At 42.2% G+C, this 23,905-nt stretch overlaps 1 protein-coding gene across 4 annotated transcripts in view; it reads right to left on the bottom strand.

The window, feature by feature from the left end:
* Enosf1 (enolase superfamily member 1) overlaps positions 1–23,905 on the bottom strand; it is a 38,892-nt gene that overhangs the window by 4,144 nt on the left and 10,843 nt on the right. The window contains exons 2-13 of one of the 4 annotated variants that reach the window (XM_034483723.2): positions 22,086–22,194; positions 17,563–17,678; positions 15,469–15,555; positions 15,154–15,180; positions 13,435–13,507; positions 13,283–13,321; positions 12,780–12,862; positions 11,232–11,266; positions 8,635–8,722; positions 6,511–6,645; positions 1,058–1,099; positions 137–266 (exon numbers count right to left, since the gene is read on the bottom strand). In XM_034483723.2, the coding sequence (XP_034339614.1) occupies positions 137–266; positions 1,058–1,099; positions 6,511–6,645; positions 8,635–8,722; positions 11,232–11,266; positions 12,780–12,862; positions 13,283–13,321; positions 13,435–13,507; positions 15,154–15,180; positions 15,469–15,555; positions 17,563–17,678; positions 22,086–22,194 (964 nt within the window). Of the gene's footprint in view, positions 1–136; positions 267–1,057; positions 1,100–6,510; positions 6,685–8,634; positions 8,723–11,231; positions 11,267–12,779; positions 12,863–13,282; positions 13,322–13,434; positions 13,508–15,153; positions 15,181–15,468; positions 15,556–17,562; positions 17,679–22,085; positions 22,195–23,905 lie in introns of all 4 variants that reach the window. The other 3 variants (XM_076917720.1, XM_076917721.1, XM_076917722.1) reach the window with 3 other exon arrangements.

The following is a 23,905-nucleotide window of genomic DNA, read 5'->3' on the forward strand; positions in this document are numbered from 1 at the left end:
CAGGATGGAGATGAGCTAAGTCACCCTGATTAGAGATAAATATTTAGAGAAAAGGTAAACTGCAGACCCACGAGCGTTCTAAAGGCCAGTGGGAGCAGAATGGAGGTCTGGTCCACAGCTCCCACATCATCCTTACTTCCAAACTTTTTGGCCATCAGTAATACTGAGAGGTTTTCATTGACACTCCCCAGTCTGCAGCTGTCGATCTGGAGAAACTGCAGGGCCTTCTTGTGGAGGAGTTGCTTAATCATCATTCTGTTGTGGCACTGGAAACAGAATTAAACATTTCAGCATAACACCAACAGAACCGGGGCTTGTCTTCATGATCCCCAAGCTTGGCGGTGCCATGATTCCACACCAGCTCCTGCTCATAGCTAGACTTCAGGAAGAGTCTAAAAGACTGACTGTCTTTCTGTTGGTCTTTTTCTTTCTCTCTTTCTTTTTTTCCTTCTTAGCCTGAGGTGACACTGACAGTGCAGAGGGACAAATCTAAAGATGTAATGTGAGTCAAGTATAAGTCACACCAGCTCTCCATTTCCAAAGGGATTACTGTTGTGTCACCTGGCAAGTGGGGAGTGGGATTCTATCAGGATGGAATGCAGTGACAGCTACAAGCAGATGGCACAATAACAAAATGGGGCAGTGGTAGAGTAGTATTGTTCACTTTGCGGGAAGACGGAAACTCGGAAACTTTGCGGGAAGACGGAAACTCTGCCTTTGGGCTCACTGTAGCAGGTAGAGGCAGGCACTAGTGCTTAGTTTATAAGCACAAGAAGAGAGTGATATCACACTTACTCTATTTGGAAGCTGCCTTTCTTAAGGTCTGTATGCCCTGACAGTAATACGTTGTTGCCTTGTTAATTCTGAGTAATCACTTAGAGGAAAGCAGAAACAAACCAGTGACCTAAGTCCCATGAATTATGGAAAAAGCCACAAAACTCTGGACTCTGATGAACCACCAGTTTGAAAGATGATAAAGCTTGCCCAACTTCTAATGCAACATGACTGTGCTCTCAGTCAGTGGTCAGTGAGGTGATACCAAGGGTCTATCACTCACCTGTTCTCCCATGGCAACGCCAATTCCTAATGGGGCCAGTGCCTGCAAAAGAAGGCAGCCTGGTGTTATTTTCCAATGTTTGAACCGCGACTGTGAATGTTTAAAAAATATTTTTAGAGTTGAGGGAAACATCCCTGCTGTTGAGCCTTGTAAAGTTTAAAGCCTGCTGGGAGGATGTCCCTAGCAATGTGTGCTCGTGGGAGAGTTATATACCCACAGTGGGGGTGAAAATGGTGGTCACATACTGCCACTGCTCTCGTCCTGCATGTGACTTGCTTCTGCAGCATTGTCTCTCCATGCTCCAGGGCCTGAACGGTGTTCCAAAGAGGACAGGGCTACTGGGTAATGTGTTCGTGTGGACTCACGGAGTTCTTGCCTCTGCTTCCCGTGGGTCACTGCTCCACTTATTTTCTTATTACATCTCAAACAACCTCGTGAAGTATTAATTTTAAAGTCTCTCTTGCCTTCGTTAAATCCAAAGTCCTCCCATCCAGCTCTGTGGATAGCCTGCCTTTACAGGTAAGGCTAAGACGACTGCTTACCTGGTGAACCCCTCTGTCATTTAGTAAAGTAGTTGTCTTCTGACTTCTGCATACACACATACACACACGAATGAACGAATGAATGAATGAATGTAACAATAGCAAAAAGAACCCTGAGAAGCTAGACATAGTGGTGCACAACTGTAAGCCCAGCACTATGGAGACCGCAGTGGGAGGATCAAACTTTTGAGATGAGCCTGGCTACAAGGTGAGACTCCGTCTCTAAACTAGGAGTTTCAATCCTGATCAAAGCCCCCATTTCATTCTTCAAAGCAAAGGAAAAAAAAACTATCCTAAAGTTCATATGGAATCACAAAAGACCCCTGGAGAGCCATAACAGTCCCAAGTAAGAAGAACAATATTGGAGGGGCTACCATTCCATACCTCAGGATACACTACAGAGCCACAATGATAGAGAGGACATTGTTCTGGCACAAAAACAGACACACAGAACAAGCGATGGAACTAAACTGAAGACCTGAGCTTAAAAACTTAACTACAACCATTTAATATATTGTCAATAAAAATGTCAAAAATATAGACTAAAGACAGCAAATGGTCGTGGGAAAACTGGATGTTCACAGATACAAGAATGAAGTTAGACCGTATCCATTACCTCACATAAACAAACAAACAAACAAACAAACCAGTAACTCCAAATGAATCAGAGACCTAAATGTGAAACCTGAAACTGGAATTGCTAGAAGAAAACTAAGCAGTGCCCTCAGGAGATAGGTACAGAGAGGACCCCATCTGCCCAGGGATTGAGACCATGGTTGACAAGTGGGACTTCATAAAACCAGAAGTCTTCTGCATAGCTAAGGAAACAGTCAATCTAGTGAAGAGAAAATCTACAGAATGGGAGAGACTCTGCTATCTATACAGCTATCTGACAGAGGGTTGATTTTTTTCTTTTTTCTTTTTTTTTGAGACAGGGTTTCTCTGTGTAGCCCTGGCTGTCCTGGAACTCACTCTGTAGACCAGGCTGGCCTCGAACTCAGAAATCCGCCTGCCTCTGCCTCCCAAGTGCTGGGATTAAAGGCGTGTGCCACCACTGCCCAGCCAGAGGGTTGATATATAGAATATATGAAAAGCTAAAAAATAAATAAGTAAATAAATAAATAAAACTAAATAACTCAAAGATGGGCTTGGAATCTGAACAGAAGAGCTCTCAAAATAATGTCTAAAAAAAATCTCAAAAGATATTCATTGTCTCTAGTAATTAGGGATGTGTAAAAATCAAAACAACTTTGAGATTTCATCTGTTTCCAGTCAGAATGGCCAAGTTTAATTAAACAACTGAGAAGTGCTGGCGAGGCTGTGGAGGAAAAGGGGAACGAACTCTCATTCATTGTTGGGAGAACTGCAAACTGGCCCAGCCAGTCTAGAAATCTGTGGATAATTGTCAAAATGCTAAAAATAAGTCTACCATATGACCCAGCTGTAGCATTCTTCAGCTTGTTCCCAAAGGACCTAACATCCCATTCTACAGACACTTGCTCATCCATGGTCATCGCTGCTCTATTTACAATAGCCAGGAGATGGAAACAACCTAAATGTACTTCAGCTGGTGAATGGATAATAAAAAGTGGTATGCATACATACTATGGAATACTATACAGCTGTAAAGAAAGAGAAAATCCCGATTTGCAGGTAAACACATGGAATTAGAAAGGAACGTATTAAGGTAACCAAGACCCAGATGACAAATGTCATACAAACTCTATCCGTGCTTCCTAGATCCCAAGTTTTCAGATGTGAGTATATGACTTAAGAGTGACTGTAGAAGCTAGGAGAGTAAAGGGGGGTGATGGTGCTGAGGAGAGGAGTAAGAGGGAAGGGAATAGCAAGGCACAGATGATTTAAACAGGGAAAGGGGACCTCAATTAGGGAAGATAAGTCTCCTATCTCCCTCCCTTTCCAGTTTCAGGATTCACATTTAGGGAAGGAGGAAAAGTTTTCTGTGAGACTGTATCTCCTAGAAATGTCAGAAAGGCTTATCAACACAGCTCCCCCAACACGATCTAAACAATGATGTCGTTAATAGACAGAAGTGGGGATGTTCTCAGGGCCTCAATACTAGTCAGAGAACTATGGGCAACTGAGGAATGCCTAGAGCAGGACAATCAGTCTGCCCAAGGGAAACCTCAAATCAGTTCTTCAATACCAAGTGGTCAGCACCGAGAGTGTGTGTGTGTGTGTGTGTGTATGTGTGTGTATGTGTGTGTTTGCGCGCCCACATGTGCGTGCATAAAACATGTGGTCTAAACAGGCTATAGTTTTGTATTTAGGGATTTATAACTCAATCTAGGATATCTATGAGTTTGTACTCAGTACTGGAGAGCAGCAGCAGGTGGATCCTTGTAGCTCGGTGGCCAACCACCCAGCCTAATTGGCAAGCTCTGGGTCCTAGTGAGAGACCCTGCCTCAAATAAATAAGGTAGATGGCTCGTGGGAAGTGTTCTCAGGGTTGGCTTCTGGCCTCCACATGCATGCATGCACAAATACACACAGAGAAGGCTGAGGTTACGCCAAGTATGTGGTTTGTAGTGTGACACTCCTTAGCGTTAATTCTGCACTACCTTTGTGAAGCCACCCCCATCTCTGACTGTCTTAGCTGTTCTCCGGCATGAGCTTCTTTCTACCATAGCAGGCACTTAGCATTCAGACCCAACGCTTTTCCACTTTCATTCTATGTATCTCAGTATTTCCTTTTGAGTGAGGCTTAAGGTATTTTCCCCCTTAAATAAAGGAGAATATTTCCTAAACACAGGCTTCCAGAGGGTGCCTGGTCTAAGTAGACTCTACACTAATTTACTGAGAGAACTGGAGAATGGCTCTGAATCTCCAATCTCACATCCTAATAGGAACCAGAAGCATCAAGGTTGCTTCCAGAACTTAAAACAAGATTCTTCCCAGGGCAGGGTATAGTGGTGCATGCTTTTAATCCAGAACTCAGAAGGCAGAGGCAGGCTGATCTGAGTTTTACAAGGGGAGATCCAGACCAGGTGGGGCTATAAAGTGAAACTGGAGAAAGAAGGGGCTGAGGGGAAGAGGAAGGAAGGAAGGAAAAATACCCTTCCATCAGTTATATATTTTTTTAATTTTAAATGTTTTTTTCTCTAAAATTATTTTAAAGTTTAATTCAATTAACTGTTATTGTGCGTTTGTATGTGCATGTGTGTGGGCACACCTGTCACAGAATATACATGGAGGTCAGAGGACAACTTGTATCATGTGGTTCTTGGTGACTGAACTCAGGTTTTCAGATTTAGCAGCAGTAACCACCACCTGCTGAGCCATCTCTCTAGCTCAGGGGTACACTTTAAAGATAAAAAGCACAAAATGAGAAAATTTCAATGCCCCTTATAAGTTTGCTTGACTAGTTGCTCCGAGTGGGTAGCACTGTTTGTGTGTGGCTTTGCTGGAGGAAATACGTCATTAGGGCAGGCTTTGAGCACATGCCTTTCATATGTTAGATGTGAGTCCTCAGCTTCTGCTCTAGCTGCCATGTCAGCTGCCTGTCGCCATCCTTCATTACCACGAGGGTCTCTTTATCCCTCTGAAACCACAAGCCCAAATAAACCCTTCTATAAGTTGCCTTTACAGCAGTAGAAAAGTGAGACCCATATTCATCTTAGAGAGAAAATATTTCTTGAAGGGCAAGGGTTGGCTAGGAGCTAAATTAATATACAAATACATAGTACAATGCACGGGCAAGAGAGAAATTAGAGGTAGATGCTGGCCAAACCCATGCCCAGGGGAAGAGAGAGGCTTAAGGCTCCAGGCCTTGGTGCCAGAGTTTTGAGATGATGGGTTCTTGTGGTCTGATGATTCAGATTTCATATCCAGTTTTGCCTTATTTCTCCATTAATTCTACAGCCTTTGGTTTCTTACCATGCTTGGGTCTGAGGATGGAAGTGCAGTTGACATATGAGCCAACTGGTATTCTAGTTCTGAAAATCGGTGCTAAGGGCCTGAGTGACAGTCTCATATGTCAGGAGCCACCCACCCTGACAGGGTTGCTGAGATCTTCTCACATATGAGAATCTATCTGAACCCTTAAGGCAATGCACATGGCCCCCAGTTACTGTGGAATTGTTTCAAGGCTCTCAGAAAACAGCCAGGCAATCTCTTGCTTGAAAACCTGATTTTTGAGTCCTCTGGGGGGAAATCTATACTTTTTGTTTTATTCTGGGCAAATAAAGTACAGGTGCTCCTTATCTTGATAAGATCTTCATAAACATATTATAAAGTGGAAGATCATAAGCAGAAAATACTTTTAACCTACCTAGTCTGCCAAATATTAAGGCAGATTAGAGACACCCACCTGTCCCTGGAGAGCTGAACAGGAGTTAAACATTACTAAAATACTATTAAGTCAACACTAGTGTTAATGATAAACCTTTATTGTACATATCTCTCTTTGAATCTTTATTTTTCCTTTAAATAGGCTAAACTCTTGTGGGTAAGGCAACTGAATCCCTAACTGACAGAAACACTTTCCTAGTACCCTGGCCTGCTTAATAACCGAGCTGGGCATTGTGGAAAAATCATTTTGAGGACACACGAGCAGCTCGGTAGGACCATTGTATGAATGACTGACGATATATTCCATACAGCCTGCATCGGTCTTTAGAAGGCAACACTATAAAAGAGATAAAACTAGATGGCCCTGAAGCCATTTTCACCCAAGATAGAATGGGAACACTTCCCTTATGGCCCAAGAAGGCCTGTGATTAGCTCCTCATTTGCAAGAGGGGTTCTATTTTCGGTGCAAACACCGACTTTTATTTGCATGAGGGACTTGTGCCATGAGAAGTTTTGAGAATTTTAGGAATTGTCCTGACCACTCAAGAACACTAAACAAACAGTAAATGACTGAGATAGCAGAAGCAGCAGTGTTATTACCTCGGAGATAGTTGCATGGCCCGTGATGTCATTCTGGGATGTGGGCTTCTCAATCCACAAAGGCTTGAATTCAGCTAGTTTTGACATCCACTCCACTGCCTCAGGCACATCCCAACGCTCATTGGCATCCAGCATCTGCAAGGACGGACTTCTCACTTCTCTGTAGGGCCGTAGCTCCAGAGAGAAGATGTCTTAATTTAATGCAACCTACTGCTTTAGGAAGACTCCTCTGGCATTTCTTTTGCTAGAGCAAGAGAGACATCAGGACTCCAGCCCAGAGTCCTCACAAAAGGACCCAAAGTGCAGACACTGGGATTAGAAATCTGGCTTCAGATCTGAGCCACATGTGAGGGAAGAGATATGAATTACTTACAGAACTGCTGTGATGTCTGCAAGTGCCCTGGGCTGGGTTATGAGACTGCTTAGTCAGGAATGTGTCCATGTTAGATAAGCACTTTACCACTGAGTTATAATACTCACCTCCAGCCTGAAGTCTTTTGTTCCAGCCAAGGATTAAGAACATGGACATTTTAATAATTTATGCTGGTCTTGTGATAGGCGAACTCTTTTTTAAAAGCTATGGGGTCTGATCAGTTTTAGTTTTATAATTCTACAGAGCCAATTGGATCCACTGAGTGCTTTATTTTAAGCATATGAGTGTTTTGCCATGATGTGTGTCTGGTGTCAGCAGAAACCAGAAGAGGGCATCCAATCCACTGGAACTAAAATTACAGCTGGTTATGAGGATTAGAACAGAACCTGGGTCCTCTGCAAGAGCAGAACATGCTCTTAATCACAGAACCATCTCCCTAGCTCCTTATTTTACTTAGGTAGTGGATGTCTTCTCTCAGTATATGTGTATGCACACACGTGAATGAAAGTTAGAGGACACCGTGGTGGTCAATTCTTTCCTTCTACAATAATGGTCCTGGAGATTGGACTCAGGTTCTTAAACTGGACAGTAGATACCTTTAACTGCCGAGCCATCTCACCAATTCCCCCTGTTATTTTTTGAATCACATGCACAGTCAACATTGAGCTTGTCCAAATTGACTGTTGCCCACCAGGTATCTGACATATTAATAATCACTAATGAAAGACCCATTCTACTTGGCACTTAATAGGTTTTTGTTCCATTTAATTTTTACTATAACCTCAGAAGGCAGCTTATAAGCTTTACAAATAAAAACTGGCTTATAGAGAAAGTTAAGTAAGTCACTCAAGGCCAGTAGGCCACGTTGGTTAAGTCCTTGCCTTTTAGGCGTTGGCTTTCTCCTCACTCTCATGTTACCTGGAAGCCAAAGAAATGTGCAGATCTTGAGACAGGGCCCACCCTTCTGCCATCAACCTCATTACACTTGCAGAAGATGGACAAGGACATGAGAGTCTATAAATAGTGTAAGTGGTAAGAGTTCCTTACCGGATACTCTGAGAACCACAGTATAGCAGGCTCAAGATCAAATTTTGTCATAAATTATTTGAATGAGGATGACCTCATGAAACAAAAGCATTGCTATTTCATGTATAAATAATGAGATTTCTGTTCTTCCATTAAGTACTCCAAAATTAATTTTAACTCCACAAAATAAGCCTTATTAAAACATAAAAAAATCTGATTGTGACTCTTCACAAAAATATTTTACATATAATAAAACTATAACACATAGGAATGATAAATCCTTTTGTTTATCTCAGCTAAAACCTCAGCGCTTCATCAAAGAATGGCTGCTTAGAACCTATCTCCGGATAAGCTGCGTTAGAGAGGTTAATGATTTACACACCAGGCTGGTGCCAATAAAGACTGCTTGTTCAGGACCACCTGTATTAGCAAAAAAGATGGTCTCTTGTTTGGATCAGACTTAACTGGCTCTGTAAAATTGCAAAACTAAAACTGATCAGACCCCATAGCCTTTAAAAAGAGTTCGCCTATCACAAGACCAGCATAAATTATTAAAATGTCCATGTTCTTAATCCTTGGTTGGAACAAAAGACTTCAGGCTGGAGGTGAGTATTATAGCTCAATGGTAAAGTGCTTATCTAACATGGACAAGCCCTGAGTTAGACTCACAAGACCACAGAAAACACTCAAGCTTCCAGATCTTAATATCTTGAGAATATATTTACCAAAGTCTTGTCTGGTCCAATCATGTCCCTGATGAGGCGGCATCTTCGTATGTCATTCTGAAGATCGGCCCCGACTTTTACTTTAAACCTACAAATACACTTCGCTTAAATAGGTCTCTAATTTGGCAAGAACAACCTGGATTTTCTGTAGCAGTGAGTCTCTGTGAATCATTCATAGACCGTGTTTTCTAGTAACCTCCGTTCTTCCCAAACTACTGCACCTCTTCATTCAGTATCAAGGCAATGACTCTGAATTATCTGCTGACCCACAGTGAAGGAACCAGAAACAGAAGTTGCATCTCTAATACAGCTCCCTGGAAGTTTGTTATGCCAACATGTAAGAACAAACAGACCCTGGTCCAAATAGTAGAGGCAAGTGGAGGTCACAAGGCCCATACATTTGCTAGTTATTTGCACAGAAAGCTTTGTCTCCAGTGAGCCCAGTTGCACTAATCTTGTTCCTTATGGTGAAGGGCTCCAGAAAAGGAAAGGGATTTGGCCACACAAAGAGGAGCAACAGAGTGTGGTCTGTAGTGTCCTATAGAGTTCTCCCTCATGGCACATTTGGCCACTCACAAGGAGCATCTCCCCCCACCCCCCAAAAAAACCCAAAACCTAATCTGCCTTGATGTCCAATTCTATCTTGAGACACAGGCATCTATATATGTTCCTTGTGACTGCTGGAGTATGGTTGGCCCAGTGTGAGCACTGTTAGCGGAGGAGAGAATATCATCCCAAGGGACCAGTATCCGATTTCCTCTTCACAAGCATCTGTTTAATGAGTACCAAGGCTGTGCTGGTGTCCCTGCAGACAGAGCCTAGGTATTCTACTCCTCACAGTGCCCAGTCTCTCTGTATACGAAGAAGACCATTCATCTCATAAAAGCTTCACACAGGGAAAGGAATCACCTTATCTTGGATAACTGTAGTTCCTAACCCCCATCAAAGGAGACTATTTTTACAGCAAACAGAGAACACTAAAGGAAATCACCAATGGACACAATGCAGAGATCAACAGATCATGGGGATACCAACCCCAAAGGATACTGCACATCAAAGCTCCTGTGTCAGTGGCTAAGGGGACATCTTGGAAGAAGGGACAGAAGGATTGTAAGAGGCAGAATACCAGAAAATCTACTCTGAAAGTCTTTCCTAGAAATGACTACACGACCAAGACCAGAACAAAGGCAGTATCATGGACGGAGGAAAATATTGTGGGGTCCCACTCCTAGACAAAGAACTATGGGTAACAAATGACTACTAGGAGGAGAAGCAGCCTCTCTCCTTATTGGTTATCCAATGCGGAGTGGTCATATACACACTACCATCAAAAATGGACTCAGCAGTATATAATAGTATATATACATATAACACACACATATATATGTATGTATGTAACAGTGATAAAGAAAAAAAGACTATCAACTTGAGAATAGGGGGCATAAGAGAGTTTTGAAGGAGAATAGCTGGAGGAAAGGGAGGGAAAAAACGTGATTATTTCAATCAGAGACATTTTTTTTTTAAGCTGAACATATTCAGGCACCTACTATCTTGTTTTCTCTTTCTCATAACAAACACCCAGAGATTCTTTCACTCTAGGTGGAAGTTTCAACTATATGATTTGTAGTTCTGGAGAATACTGGAAATAGTTGGCCATAGCCTCTACACATTTCTTTTGCTGAAGTCCAGAAATCTTTCTGGAACCTTCCTGATCTCCTAGAGTTGACTCATCAGCCAGCTTCTTCTTGGTCAGGTAGAGGCTTTTCCTCATGGAACATTTGCTCCAAATTTACCTTGTAATAATTCTCATCAAAAAATGGCAATTCTCTCTCTCTTTTTTTTTTTTGTTTGTTTGTTTGTTTTGAGACAGGGTTTCTCTGTGTAGCCCTGGCTGTCCTGGAACTCACTCTGTAGACCAGGCTGGCCTTGAACTCAGAAATCTGCCTGCCTCTGCCTCCCAAGTGTTGGGACTAAAGGCGTGCGCCACCACCGCCCGGCAAAAAATGGCAACTCTTAGAAGGACCAAGAGAGAGGGAGGACATATGTTTAAAAAAGACTGAGGAAATCTGCCTAGGATCACACGGAGTCCTTGAAAAGGAATGGTGGGAAAAGGCAAGAGTTTACTTTGATTTTATCAAATGCCAAAGCCCTTTTCATACCTTCTTCATGTTATCATTCTGTCTAGCTAAGGAACTGACAAGGGTTCGGTGCCTCTCAAATTTGGATACACAAATGAGGACTAACTGATGGGTATTGTTAAAATGAAGATCATGGTTGGGGTTCAACAGTGGGACAGTTGTCTAATAAGTATGATGCTCTAGGTTCAATCCCTTGCACCAAAAATGAATAGATTTGTATACTGAGTGGGTATTTGAAGCTGATGCCTTCCAAAGTCTCTTCCATATATGACATTCTAGAATTCTAAGTAGATCCACACCTTGTCTTTAGCGAGAATATGCCTGGCTGGCCTAGGTTGAAGCAGCTAGACTAGTTGCTTCAGGCATTACTGGTGAGATTTAGTCTTTGGCTCCTCTTCACATAGTCAGCCTCTTAGGGTTCACTAGGAAGTCAAGTACACCATTCCATAGATGACTTACCTGGTCCAGCCATCGTTTAGTGCTGCTTTCAAGAGCTGTGAGGAAAGGGCTGCATCTCTCATTAGATACTGGTACAATGGACCATGCTCTCCTGGCCTGATAGTACTTCAGTAGTTTCTTATCTTGATTTCACAAACATTCTGGTTGTCTATAAACCAGAGGAGCAAAGCATGTGTTGTTTAGAGATAGAAGCAGTTTGGCCACCAGCATCACTCTCGTTGTGAAGTGGCTTTCTTTCCTTATCTCTGTGGGAAACATCCCTCTAATTGTCATAACATTCCAAGGGGTGATGCAGTGTGAATGTCCTTCTTTGTAAAGCTAGGATTCTCTGTGGCATCCATTGAACTAACACATGTAAAAGTAAGAAGCAGAAGCCAGCCTCTCCCCCTCCCTGTCTCCTTTGTCTTGGTTCTAGGTGAGTACAAAATGATCAGAAAGGAGGGATGGGATTCTAGGTCAGTTGTCAAGGGCTTGCCTAGCCCTGGGTTTAAAAGCATATATAATGTGGTCAGAATAATAAATGACCATGTGCTAGCTGTGGAACACCTAGAGATTTTCTGAATCTTCAAAACTGCCCTGTAATTTTCCTACTTCACACAAAAAAAACTAAGTTTCAGCATGGTTAAATGACTTGCTGGTGTTACGATGCCTATGCATGTATAGAACCAAAGTTAGGCTGTCACCTTCCAGAACTTGAGACTCACTAAGACAGAGTGGATAAATAGCTTTATTTTCTCTCATGTAAGGCGGCCTCGGATACAGAATTATATAGAGAGGCTATGGGAAACTAGACTCTCCCAGAAAGCCAGTGTGCTGTGAGCACATACATTCTGCCATTTGCCCCCTTCTGCACCTTCTCTCCCTTCCCATATTATTTCCGAGCACACAGTCCCGAAAACACAGAATCTCCTTAGTGATAGTGTCGTTTGTATACCAATAAATTGACCCTAAAAATCAGTCCCTTCTTTGTTGGTCACAATTAGACCAAGCTATAAGCAAAGGGTTGGAACTTTTAGTCCTACCCTGAAACTTCTAGAGAGAGAAAGGTTGATGGTTGAATTGGCTTACCAAAAGCCAATGAAAGGACAGAGTGCAGGAAACTTCAGGGTGAGTGAACATGTTATAGTACCTGGAAGTATGCTGAGAGGGGAAGCTCACGCTGCCAGCCCTCCACACTTTGTTCTGTGCGTCCACTTTACCTGGCTCTTCCTAAATTACAGCTTTTGTAATAAACTGGTGAATGTAAATCAAGGGTTCTGTGAGCTATTCTAGGGAATAATAAAACTCAGGGGTTTGGACTGTAGAAATCTGTTCTAGCTGCTGTAGGTCAGAAACTCGGGTAGTAATCTGAACTCGCACGATTGGAGAGTGAAAAAGATTAGGCCATGGGGACTAAATTGTTGTTCAAGGACAGTGGTGTGTGTGTCACTAGTGTGTCACATTTATCTAGTGTCAGAGCCAAGTATGATGATAGTGGCATGAAAGATACATGAACTAGCTTGTTTCTCCTGCTTGGGCCTGTCTGTAAAGCCAGGTTTAAAAGCTTACCTCTTTCAGTGTGCTGTCTGAATACCCCAGCGAGGCGCATGATGTGGTGTAGGCAGGGTAGCCATGTCTCAGCATTTGTTTTTCTGGAAAAAACAGCTCTTATAACGTTTGGGACTTTCCAGAGAACTTCAGGATTAGAATGGTCTGGGACTAAGTTGTTCCCCAAAGGATATCTAGTTGTCCTCCTGATTGTCCTTTTAATACTTACTGCCATAAGTCTGCCTCCTGGTGTGTCAAGCTGGGACAAGGATATTTGCTGAATACCCCGCTCTTCAAAGTCCCCTATCCCACAGTGCAACACAAAGCGAAACCTCCCTGAATGGTTGCTGAACTGAGCCTCCGGCCACATTACATTAGCTGGCCTCTTCACCCAGCTTTACATGTATAACTGAGGGTCTAACACTTAGTACAGAGTATGTGGGAGCACCACGTGCACCGAGAAGACAGGGATGTTCAAAAGTAGGCATTGATAGCACAGGGAAGGACATTTCCCCACAACGTACCTCTTTCTTTTTTACCATGTTGGCCGTTCTGCAGTATTTCTGGAGGGGTGGGAGGAGAGCATAAACCCCTCATTTAGACAATGCATCTGCCGTATGCACTCCTTGGTAAGCACAAGGATAGTCCCAGACCCGTGGCCTACACGTTAACTTACCATAAGCATCCTCTTCTGTCAAGACATCAGTGATGTACCTGAAATTAATACAGGACAACAGCATCTCTGCATCCTGGTGGCACAGGAGAAAGACCCGTTATCAATCCATAGGCAGATTACTTATCAATGCTTACACTAGTCTCAGGGGCTTACTCTCTCTAGGAAGGGATCTTTGGGATGAATGTGTCTGTCTGGCCCAGGCATTCTTTAGTACTGAACATTTTAGAATTCACTGTTGTTCTTCCTGAGCTCTCAGAGCCTCCATCCCTCCTGTCTTAACTTCTATGTCCTCCCTCTGTCCTATTAACCTTTCCAATTGACCTGACATCTTGGCCACAGGGCCCAGCACCGAGTGAACATTCAGTACAAAGTCAAGGAGTCCCTCTTTGAGTCTCTCTCTCTCTCTCTCTCTCTCTCTCTCTCTCTCTCTCTCTCCCCGGATCTGTTCTTCTTGCCATTGTGAACTTTCACTGAAGTATGGGATGATAAAGGGGGTCCTGGAGCAGCAAAGCAGAGTAGAGAAAGGCTGCTTTCAGAGCCAGGCCGCTCAGGGCAGTCCTGGGTCTCCAGAGTGACTATGGCCATCTCCCCACCGACAGGAGGAGAGTGGCGCGCTAATCCTCCTGAAGACACTGGCTGCGTGGGCTGCTTTTTCATACTCACTCACCACTACGCCCTGCTGGACTCCAGATGCTTTTCATGACCATAAGCTATATTATATATCCATGTGAAAGGCTGACCTTTCCATACGCTCCTCCTCAGTTGGCCCCATGATGCCCTCAGCCTGTTTGAAAGAAGCTGTGAGCATCTTGACTTCATCTGCTCCCTTGCCCCCAAATCTTCAAGGCCCATGTTCATTGTTTGTCCTTCATTTTACTGTCAGATATTAATGGGAGCCTTTATCTGTGGGCCCTCAGGTGTCACTTGGAGTCCGCTGTCACTCACAGTGGACAACCAACATGCTCAGGGTCACTCAGTCACTTATTAATGAAGCCTGGACTGAAAAGTCTGGTCTACTTGGGACTGAAGGTCCCTCCCTTTTAGCAGCCTAAACTAGCACAAATAATTTTTTTTCAATTCTCCTTAACAATCAGGTGCTCATTCCTGCTACAAATATTGGTCACCAGGAAAGAAAACAGCCAACTGCCTGCCTTTGGAATTCCGTATCAGGCTGCTGACCTGAAGGAACTACAGGGTGGAAACTGCCATGACTTGATCCGGTTGCGCTTTGAGAGTTAAAGTGGCCACAGATGTCCTAGTCATAGTATGTGGCTTTTCAAAATTTTTGATGTTCTATTGTCATTTGATATTTAAACTGGCTCTGAGGCTCCTAATGGTTCTGATAGTTTTCTCAAGCAGTAAGAGCACAGAACTTAGATGACGTTATAAAGACCCTTTAGAAGAGAGCAGGACTTGAACTTCTTGCCTCCCATCCTCACCTGCTTGCCTGCACAACACAGGTATCAGCTATTTCAAGTGATCAGAAAGAGAACACTATGGTTCGGGAATATAGGTTAGTGATAGAATGCTTGTCTGGCACGCAAGGCCTTGGGTTCATGCCCGTTGTGGAAGAAAATTATTTTTTTTTCTGTTTTTTTAAATTTTATAATCAATGATCAACAGACTAGTTCAGAATATTCTTACTGATTATCAAAACAGCCAGGTAACCTATAAAATATTACCTTTAGAAATAACCATAATATTAAAGACTCTACTTACCATGTCCACAAGTAGCTTCCATAAAGGCTGGATTATAAAAAGAAGAGAGTTGTAAAATATACACAAGGCAATCATTTTTTGTATGCTATGAATACACTAATGGTGACTGCTGCCACCAGACATCTGCCTTATTTCCCACCTGATCCCTAATGCTCCCACCCCATCCCTAATGCTCCCTGTGAGTCCTGCTGCCCCCAACTGCTTCTTTACCTTGGTTGTCCCTTCCTCACTTTTCTTTGGTCCCGCTTCGAAGACTTTCTAACTACAGCCATGTCTCCTGAGTTGTAGCCACCGGTGTGCTTATAAAATCATTACCTTTCCTTCCTGCTTTGCCCACAGGTCCCACACAGCATTTACAATGGCTGCTACGGCCAGACGCACTACATCTTTCTCTGGACCAATCTGGTTGGGAAACAAAGCACAGCAGTGCTTGTCTTAGAGGAGAGAAGATATCCAGGTTTTTCTCCGGGGACGTGCTTTGAGAACTTAAAGATGAACCAGTGTGTGGTAGCAGACACCTACACTCAGCAGTCAGGAAGCTGGGGTGGGAGGATCATGAGTTCAAGGCAGGCTGGCCTTATACAATAAAGTCCCTGTCTCAAAAACAAACAAACAAACAAAAATTGGCAGTAGTGGAAACTCAGTTTCTGACCCACAGAAAAGTTGCAAAAGTAGAAATAAAAAAAAAAAAACCCAAACACCCTCTTTCCTCTCTCTCTGCACACATTTAATTTTTTTCAACTATTTAAAAGCAAAGCTCTAGATATCATTCTTTCTGGTAATCGTAAGTACCTTTGTGTGCGTTTTTTCTCCTACACGTGTCCTCATAAAACAGTGATCATATTCAGGGAACATAATATTGATAAAATATTATCTAAAAGATGACCCATAATCAAATCAAATTCCACCAATTTTCATAATAATGTGATTCTTTTTGCCCTGACTTGTCCAAGACAGGACCCACTTGTTGCATTTAGCTGTCATGTGTCTTAAGTCTCTTTAATCTAAAATCACTCTTTACTTCTTTGAGGGACACTGACATTTTTAGAGTCAAGGCCTATTGAGTTGTCTAGTTATCCCTCAATATGGGCTGATTAGCATAAATTATATAAGTGAGGATGATATCTTACCTTATAACCAGGGTTATTAAATTATACCACTTAAGTTAGCGTTTATTTGTTTCCTTTACTATGGAGTTACCATTCTTTTCCAGGTAAGTATTCTACTGCTCCAGATTTTAGGGTTGCTCCTGACTCAGCCCACTTAGCTACAGTTATGACAACTACAGTATGGGGATTTCTTCATGACATCACCGGCCTCATACTAATTAGGTCACATTCTACAGGTGATGAGCTTTCTCTTACCTGAATGGACTCATGGGTTTTTATATTACAAGGGTTACAAGACATTATTATCATATCTATTCTCATGCTCCGATTGTTCCAGATTCAGCTAATAGGAACTCAAGGAAACATAAAGTACGCTCTCTTGTGGAAGGGAGACTGAATAGAGTTAGAAAAGAGAAACTTGGTACCGTGAGACAGGAAAAAGTCTACGTTACTGGAGTAAGAGTCTTTTCTTTAGTACTTCGTGTTTTCATGCTTTGACCTTATGGTTCAGATACTGACCTATATATATGAAGCATGATGTTCTTCTGCGTTCTTAGTTTTCCTCTTATATTCTCTACTAGCTACTCCTACCATTGACACTAATATTCACATCCTCCCCCACAGAGGGTTGCCCATTTGGACTTTTTAATTTTTTAAACCTCTTTCTTTTGTCTTTTTGAAACAGGTTCTTACTTACTCTGTAGCCCAAGTTGGCCTCAAACCCATGGTGATCACATTCTAAGTGCTGAGATTTATAGGCATAAACTACCACCAGAGGCCTAGCTGCACTCTTTTTCTAGACAGTGGCATATAATATATGGCATATAATGTGGTACATAATAACTAGATTTCTTGAGATCCAGATACATTGAGATTCAAGACTCATAGAAAAGAACTATTTCAAAACACTGATGACCTAAATGGCTCAAGCCTTAATTTAACTGAGTGAAATTGTTTATGAAAAAACTTGAAAATCCTTCTCTACTTTTACATTGGTTACAATCAAGGCACATCACAGACTGTAGAAACATTATTTATAAATATAAATGTCTTGATAAAACATTATCCCTGAGCTGGAGAAATAGCTCAGAGGATAAGGGCACTTGCTGACCAGAACTGCAGTTTGATTCCTAGTACTCACATCAAGTGACTTACAAACTCCAGAACATCTGACACCCTCTTCTGGCCTACATAGGTGCACACGTAGAGACTCACAGACACAGACAGACAGACAGACAGACAGACAGACACACACACACACACACACACCTTTTAAAACAAAACAAAATACATCTCTTACCAGTCTGAGCTGCTCATCACTTGTGAGCACTCTGCAGAAGCCTCTAAAGTCACCAACAATATCCCCGAGATCCTTGTGGAGCACATAGTAGGTGAGGGCGTTCACGGCGCCAACAACTATCAAAACAGGATTTCATTCTTGTTTGTGTTTTAATATGCAATCAGGAAACTGAGGCACTAACACATGATGAGCAAACTAGTATGGGCTTTTTTTTTTTTTTTTTTCTTTTTTCCAGACAGGGTTTCTCTGTGTAGCCCTGGCTGTCCTGGGACTCACTCTGTAGACCAGGCTGGCCTCAAACTCAGAAATCCACCTGCCTCGGCCTCCCAAGTGCTGGGATTAAAGGCGTGTGCCACCACTGCCCGGCTAGTATGGGCATTTTATGAAAATAACTCAAAATCCAAGAAAATCCCCATATACTCTGTAAAATTCCAAGATGTAGCTGTGCCTACTGTAGCTAAGAACTGAACACGGCTACCACAGCTGGGAGTTTACACACTGAGTTGAGCAAAAATATTTTGCTAAGCAAAATCATAGACCTGCAAGTTTAAATATTATCCCCAAGTTATTTTCCTATTTACTGGGTAATGTGCTGGGCACTGAGATTCAAAGCTAGACCTTGTTAACTCGCTGTTCTGAAAGGATAAGAACAGTCTGACTTACATAGCATTTAAATTGATTTTTAAATCCTGGCAAGTAAAGATACTCACTTCACAACAACATACACTACTGAAGATAAAATTACTTACATATAGTATACTTTCACAAAATGTTAAAGCACATCACAGCATTAAACTTTCCCCCATGACTTACACTAAGTTTTTCATATACAGTTTGAAGGTTACACATAATTTGGGTTAGCGTCACCATCACTTATTTATTTTTGGTGCTTTAAAAGGCTTCATTGGGTTATTTGAAGAGGTCCTAGGAGGGAACTTATGGTAGGACACTTGTCTCATATGTGCAAGTGAAAGCCCTTTCCAGACTTTGTTCTTTCCAGGACACATTTAGTCCATGTGCCAAAGTCCAAAATCATGTCATTGACTTGCCCCCCCCCCCAAAGCAATTAATTCATTACAAAACACGTTGATAATTTTGTTTGGTGTTGTATTGTTTCCACAGTAAATCCTTAGGTCATTTAGTAGAATAGCTTTAGGGGTACAGTTTTGCTGTCGATAATGTTTAAGAGGAAAACATTTTGAAAGCAGCACCACGTCAGGTGTTCCTGGCCTCTGACTAACACAGCTTTCCAGTGATTACACACTTACTGATGGATGTAGCACTTGGGACTGGACCAGCCATTCTGGGTTCCCCTAAGGGCTACTGTTAATGGAATGGAATCATTCTAGTTAGGATATTTATGCCATAAAGAACACAGGATCCTCCTCATTCCTTGATGGTTGATGTTCTTGTATTAGAACAAAACTCTAAAGTTATTTAGTGACTAACAGTGAGGTATTTTATCATCTACATCAAACTCCGGCCTCATGGCTTTGGTTGCTGCTATAATCACTGGGTAAGGCAGCCTACGTTCGCACCACAGTATCAAATGCATTCAACAAAAGTTAAGAATGATCTCAGTGTCTATGACTCAAAAGAGTGCATGGCACAAACCATAGTGAAAAAATTCATCTATAGTATGTGGATTCTCCTTGCTTGACATGAAGGTGCTGCAAAAATTAACTAAAATTTTCTGTATTCGATATATATGTAGGTTGTAGTGTTTTGGCTCTAGCATGGGGAAATACATATATCAAAAATTAGCCTTAAAGGCAGATTCTTGTTGACTAAGCCCAAGAGTTTTCTCCTGAAAGATGAGTTGGGGAGAAAAAAAAAAACATTCAACAAAAAGATGACTTGGTATATTCTATACATTATTATACAACCTGCTTTACCTGTTTCTTGGTCACACATACATAATCATACTCTTTAGTAATGAAGAACACACTTTTTTTTTTTTTCCTATTTTGGGAGGTGATGGTTAACTTAAAATAATAACTTAATAAATAAATAGGTTGATAAAGGTTATAGGGATAATCATGCTGAATTAATAAAAAAATTATTTGATTCAAGTTCATAATGAGCCCCATGAGTTACATAGAAAGATCAAATTTTAAATGGATTCTATCTGAATGTGGTCTGGAAAATGTGGAAGCCAGTAACATTAGTACAAAAAGAACATGTTATCAAAATCACAAGGAGATCGACCTCCATCAGGATTGTGGGTAGGGCAGGTAATGCCATCTTAGTACAAGAGAAGAACACCATCTCATCTGTCTTAGTGCTCAGGGTCCCTCCACTGTGTGAAGGCAGTGAAGTTCAAAGACTTGCCTTTGTTATTAACAGAGTGGTTTCAGTGGCCTGCCCCAGGCTTTATAAGCTCACTGTGTGGATTATAGACTGAGGTGGGTTGTGCTATATAGTATGCAGTATGGACAAAGACAGCAACTTCATAAAATGCTCTACACTCAGGCAGGCATGATTAAAGTTGCAGAAAGTCAGCAACAGCTCACGAATCTACCTTGGTCAGCAGTCACTACCTTGTGGGGCATTTTTAGAGGAGACCCTTGACTTAAGGGGAAAGTAGGAAGTGGGGATGGGTTGCTGAATCCTTATCTGGTCTCCTCTTTTACCCAGCAGATAGGTTTTATTAACTCTTTGGATTCACCTCTGTTCCAAAACCTTCCACAAGCCATTGGTGAGGGAAAGAAATCTTCTCTGTGCAGTTTAGATACACTTAAAAAAAAACCAGTAATTTTCACAATATATTACTAATTTTACCTTTTATATCTGATTTATATGAATGACTCATGCATTCTTCTTATATGGGACTCTGCTTTGTTATTCTTTCTCCACGTATGTATGTATGTATGTATGTATGTATGTATGTATGTATTTGAATTGCCAGTGTTTGCTTGCATGTATGCATGTGCACCACACACATGCCTGGTATCTGTGGAGGCCAGGAGGTAACACCAGATTTAAAGACGGTTGTAAACGGCCCTGTGGTATTCATAATTACCCAGGTCCTCTGCCAGAACAAGTGTTCTTAACAGTTAGGCTATCGGGCATGAGAACAACCTGCCACAGAAGGATTTATCCCTTCTGTCATGTAAGTTATGGGAATTGAACTCAAGTTGTCAGAATTGGCAGCAAGTAACTTTATCCACTGGGCCATCTCACCAGCTGTTTCTTTTCCTTTTAAAAATTATGTTTCTAATGCCCTGAGAATGTGAACATATTAGCTCTTCAGTCAAGTGCAGGGTAGACTGACTTGCAAGATGACTAACATGTGTCCTGTGGGGTGCTGTGGGAGAAACTTCAATGGAGCAAACTTGTTAGTATCCACTGAAAGTTTGAAAAATTTCCCTTGTTATTTGTACACATATGTGATCTTATTTGTTTTGGTTTTTTTACTTGTTTGAAAATATCTATTGAAACTCATCTTGTGAAAGTGACCTTTTTGTACTTCTTGAATGCTGTTCTATGTGTATGTTGGGAATGCAGACAAAAGGCTGCATTTAAATGTTCTAGAGAGGGACTGGGGAGGTGGCTCAGTTGGTTAAGTACTTGTCTTGCAAGAATGAGGACCTAAGTTCAAGCCCTAAAACTCATGTAAAAAACCAAAGCTGAGTCTGATAAAGTGTACTTGGAATTCCAGTGCTGGTGGAGGTAAAGATGGGTGGATCTTGGCATTGTTGATTTCAGGCAAATGAAAAGCACCATCTCAAAAAACAAGGTGGACGGCACCTGAGAAACAATACCTGAAGTTGATCTCTGGATTCCACATGTATGCTCACATGTGCAAGCTACCTGTACATACATAGAATCAGTCAATCAATCAATCACTCACTCACTCACTCAATCAATCAATCAACCAACCAACCAACCTATCAGTGTTCTAGATAGAAAGTACTTCGGGACACCCAGTTTTTCGATTGCTAAGTACCAGTCTGGGCTTAGTTTTTTAGCTCTAAAATATCAGGGAGTTCAATATCATCACTGAGATCTCGTCCAGCTTTGAGAAAGGTTACAGCACACTCAGTATTTTCAGTTTAGAAAAACAAGAAAACCTATACATGGATCAGTGTGAACCATCAAAGAACTTTTCTGGAAAGCAACTTGGTATGAAATACTGTGAACTGAGGAGACTCACAGCGCACACACAACAAAACATGATTCTGCATATTATGACATATCTGTTCTCCCTCACCCTCAGCCACTTGCCTTATTTAGTCCTCAAAGCTCTACAATAGTCTCAAGTTAAAAAAGGGTAATACTCAGGTAGTTACACTTCGACACAGGGAAATTGATACAGACTTCAGAAATTTCTAGCAAACTAGAGATAATTATGAGAAAGGCCAAATACTGTTACTTTTCAGTTTCTCCCAGCAAAGCAACACATTACAAAGCGTTGTTTTTATTCCATTTGAGCAGCACAAATACAGAGAAAGGTAAAGTAAAAAACGGAATCTACATGAAAATGGAACATGCTGGAAACTTAAGGGAGTTCTCAAACTCACCAACTTCTGGGTCCTTCCCTAGGGTGAGCATAATGCCATAGCCCTTGAGTCCATCTTCTGAATCCGTTTCCATGACAACATAGGCAGCTGAGCAGTCAGGGTCTGTGTGCTGTAGGAAAAAGAGTCCCAAAATGCAAACACATTTTTAATCCCAGCACTTGGAAAGCAGAGGCAGGTGGATCTCTGAGAGTTGGAGGCCGGCCTGGTCCACAGAGAGAGTTACAAGACAGCCAAGGCTACACAGAGAAACTCTGTCTAGAAAAGAAAACAGCAATGCTATGAGGGCTATACAGAGATCCAATCTGATGGAACACTTGATGTACCCTGGAGAGCACAGCAGAAATCTGAATGAACTGAAGAAAAGTACTCCTAAGGATTCAGAGTAATACAGAAATGTAATGTGTGGAGTTCTAGAGGATCAGTGGAGATGGAACCCAAGGCTTGTACATGCTTAGCATAGACTCTCCTACTAAGCTTCCTCCTTGGCTCCAAATGATTATATTCTTAAACCGGTACACAATGATGTCAAAATTTGGTTAAAAAGTTTATTTTTAAACCCAAGAGTTTTGGATCAAATCTCCCTAAAAAGATTTACCTTTGGTGCTGGCCTGGAGCAGGGACTGCCAGGAGTGGAGACCTGGTGCTGGACCCGATCCCACACAGCACACATACCAGTTACAGCTCCATTCCTTAGGTATTCAGACACTCCCAGCTTCACAGGTGAAACCCTGCCCTGAGACCCAGTGTAAGGGCCCCGTGACCTGGGGAAGCCGGAGACCTGAGCTCCTTCCAGTTCCCACCTATGCTGGCTGGGAGCAGATCCCTCACAGCCCACACCCCAGTTGCAGCTCAACTCCCCAGGATCACAGGATCAAAGGCTCACAGGAAAGACAGGCTCCAGTCAGAGACAGGGAAGCCAGATAACACCAGAGATAACCAGATGGTGAGAGGCTCCAGGTGTATATGTAGGGGAGGATGACAGTGTCAGGCATAGGTGGGTAAGGAAGTCCTTGGTCCAGTGAAAGCTTGGACGCCCCAGTGTGGGGGAAATTATGGGTGGGGAGGTGAGAGTGGGAGGATGGGTGGGAGCATATCCTCATAGAAGCAGGAGGAGGGGGGATGGGATGGGGGTTCCTGGGTGGGTGGGGGAAGGGATTACAACTGAAATGTAAATAAAATATATCCAAAAAAAAAAAAAAATGTAAGCAACAGCAGCCAGGCAGTGGTGGCGCACGCCTTTAATCCCAGCACTTGGGAGGCAGAGGCAGGTGGATTTCTGAGTTCGAGGCCAGCCTGGTCTACAGAGTGAGTTCCAGGACAGCCAGGGCTACACAGAGAAACCCTGTCTCGAAAAAACAAAAACAAAACAAACAAACAAACAAACAAAAAGAATGTAAGCAACAGAAACCAATTTGACCTCAACGCACCCTTAAAACCAGACTCAGATCTAAACTCTCATTTCATGAAGATGATAGAGGACTTTAAGAAGGACAAAGAACTCCCTTAAAAAAATACAGGAGAAGCCGGGCAGTGGTGGCACACGCCTTTAATCCCAGCACTTGGGAGGCAGAGGCAGAGGCAGGCAGATTTCTGAGTTCGAGGCCAGCCTGGTCTACCGAGTGAGTTCCAGGACAGCCAAGGCTATACAGAGAAACCCTGTCTCGAAAAACCAAAAAAAAAAAAAAAAAAAAAAAAAAGAAAGAAATACAGGAGAACACAAGTAAACAAGTAGAAGCCCTTAAAGAGGAAATGCATAAATCCCTGAAAGAAATATAGAACACAATCAAACAGGTGAAGGAATTGAACAAAACCATCCAGGA

Source organism: Arvicanthis niloticus, chromosome 21 (assembly GCF_011762505.2).
Source record: "Arvicanthis niloticus isolate mArvNil1 chromosome 21, mArvNil1.pat.X, whole genome shotgun sequence".
NCBI lineage: Eukaryota > Metazoa > Chordata > Mammalia > Rodentia > Muridae > Arvicanthis > Arvicanthis niloticus.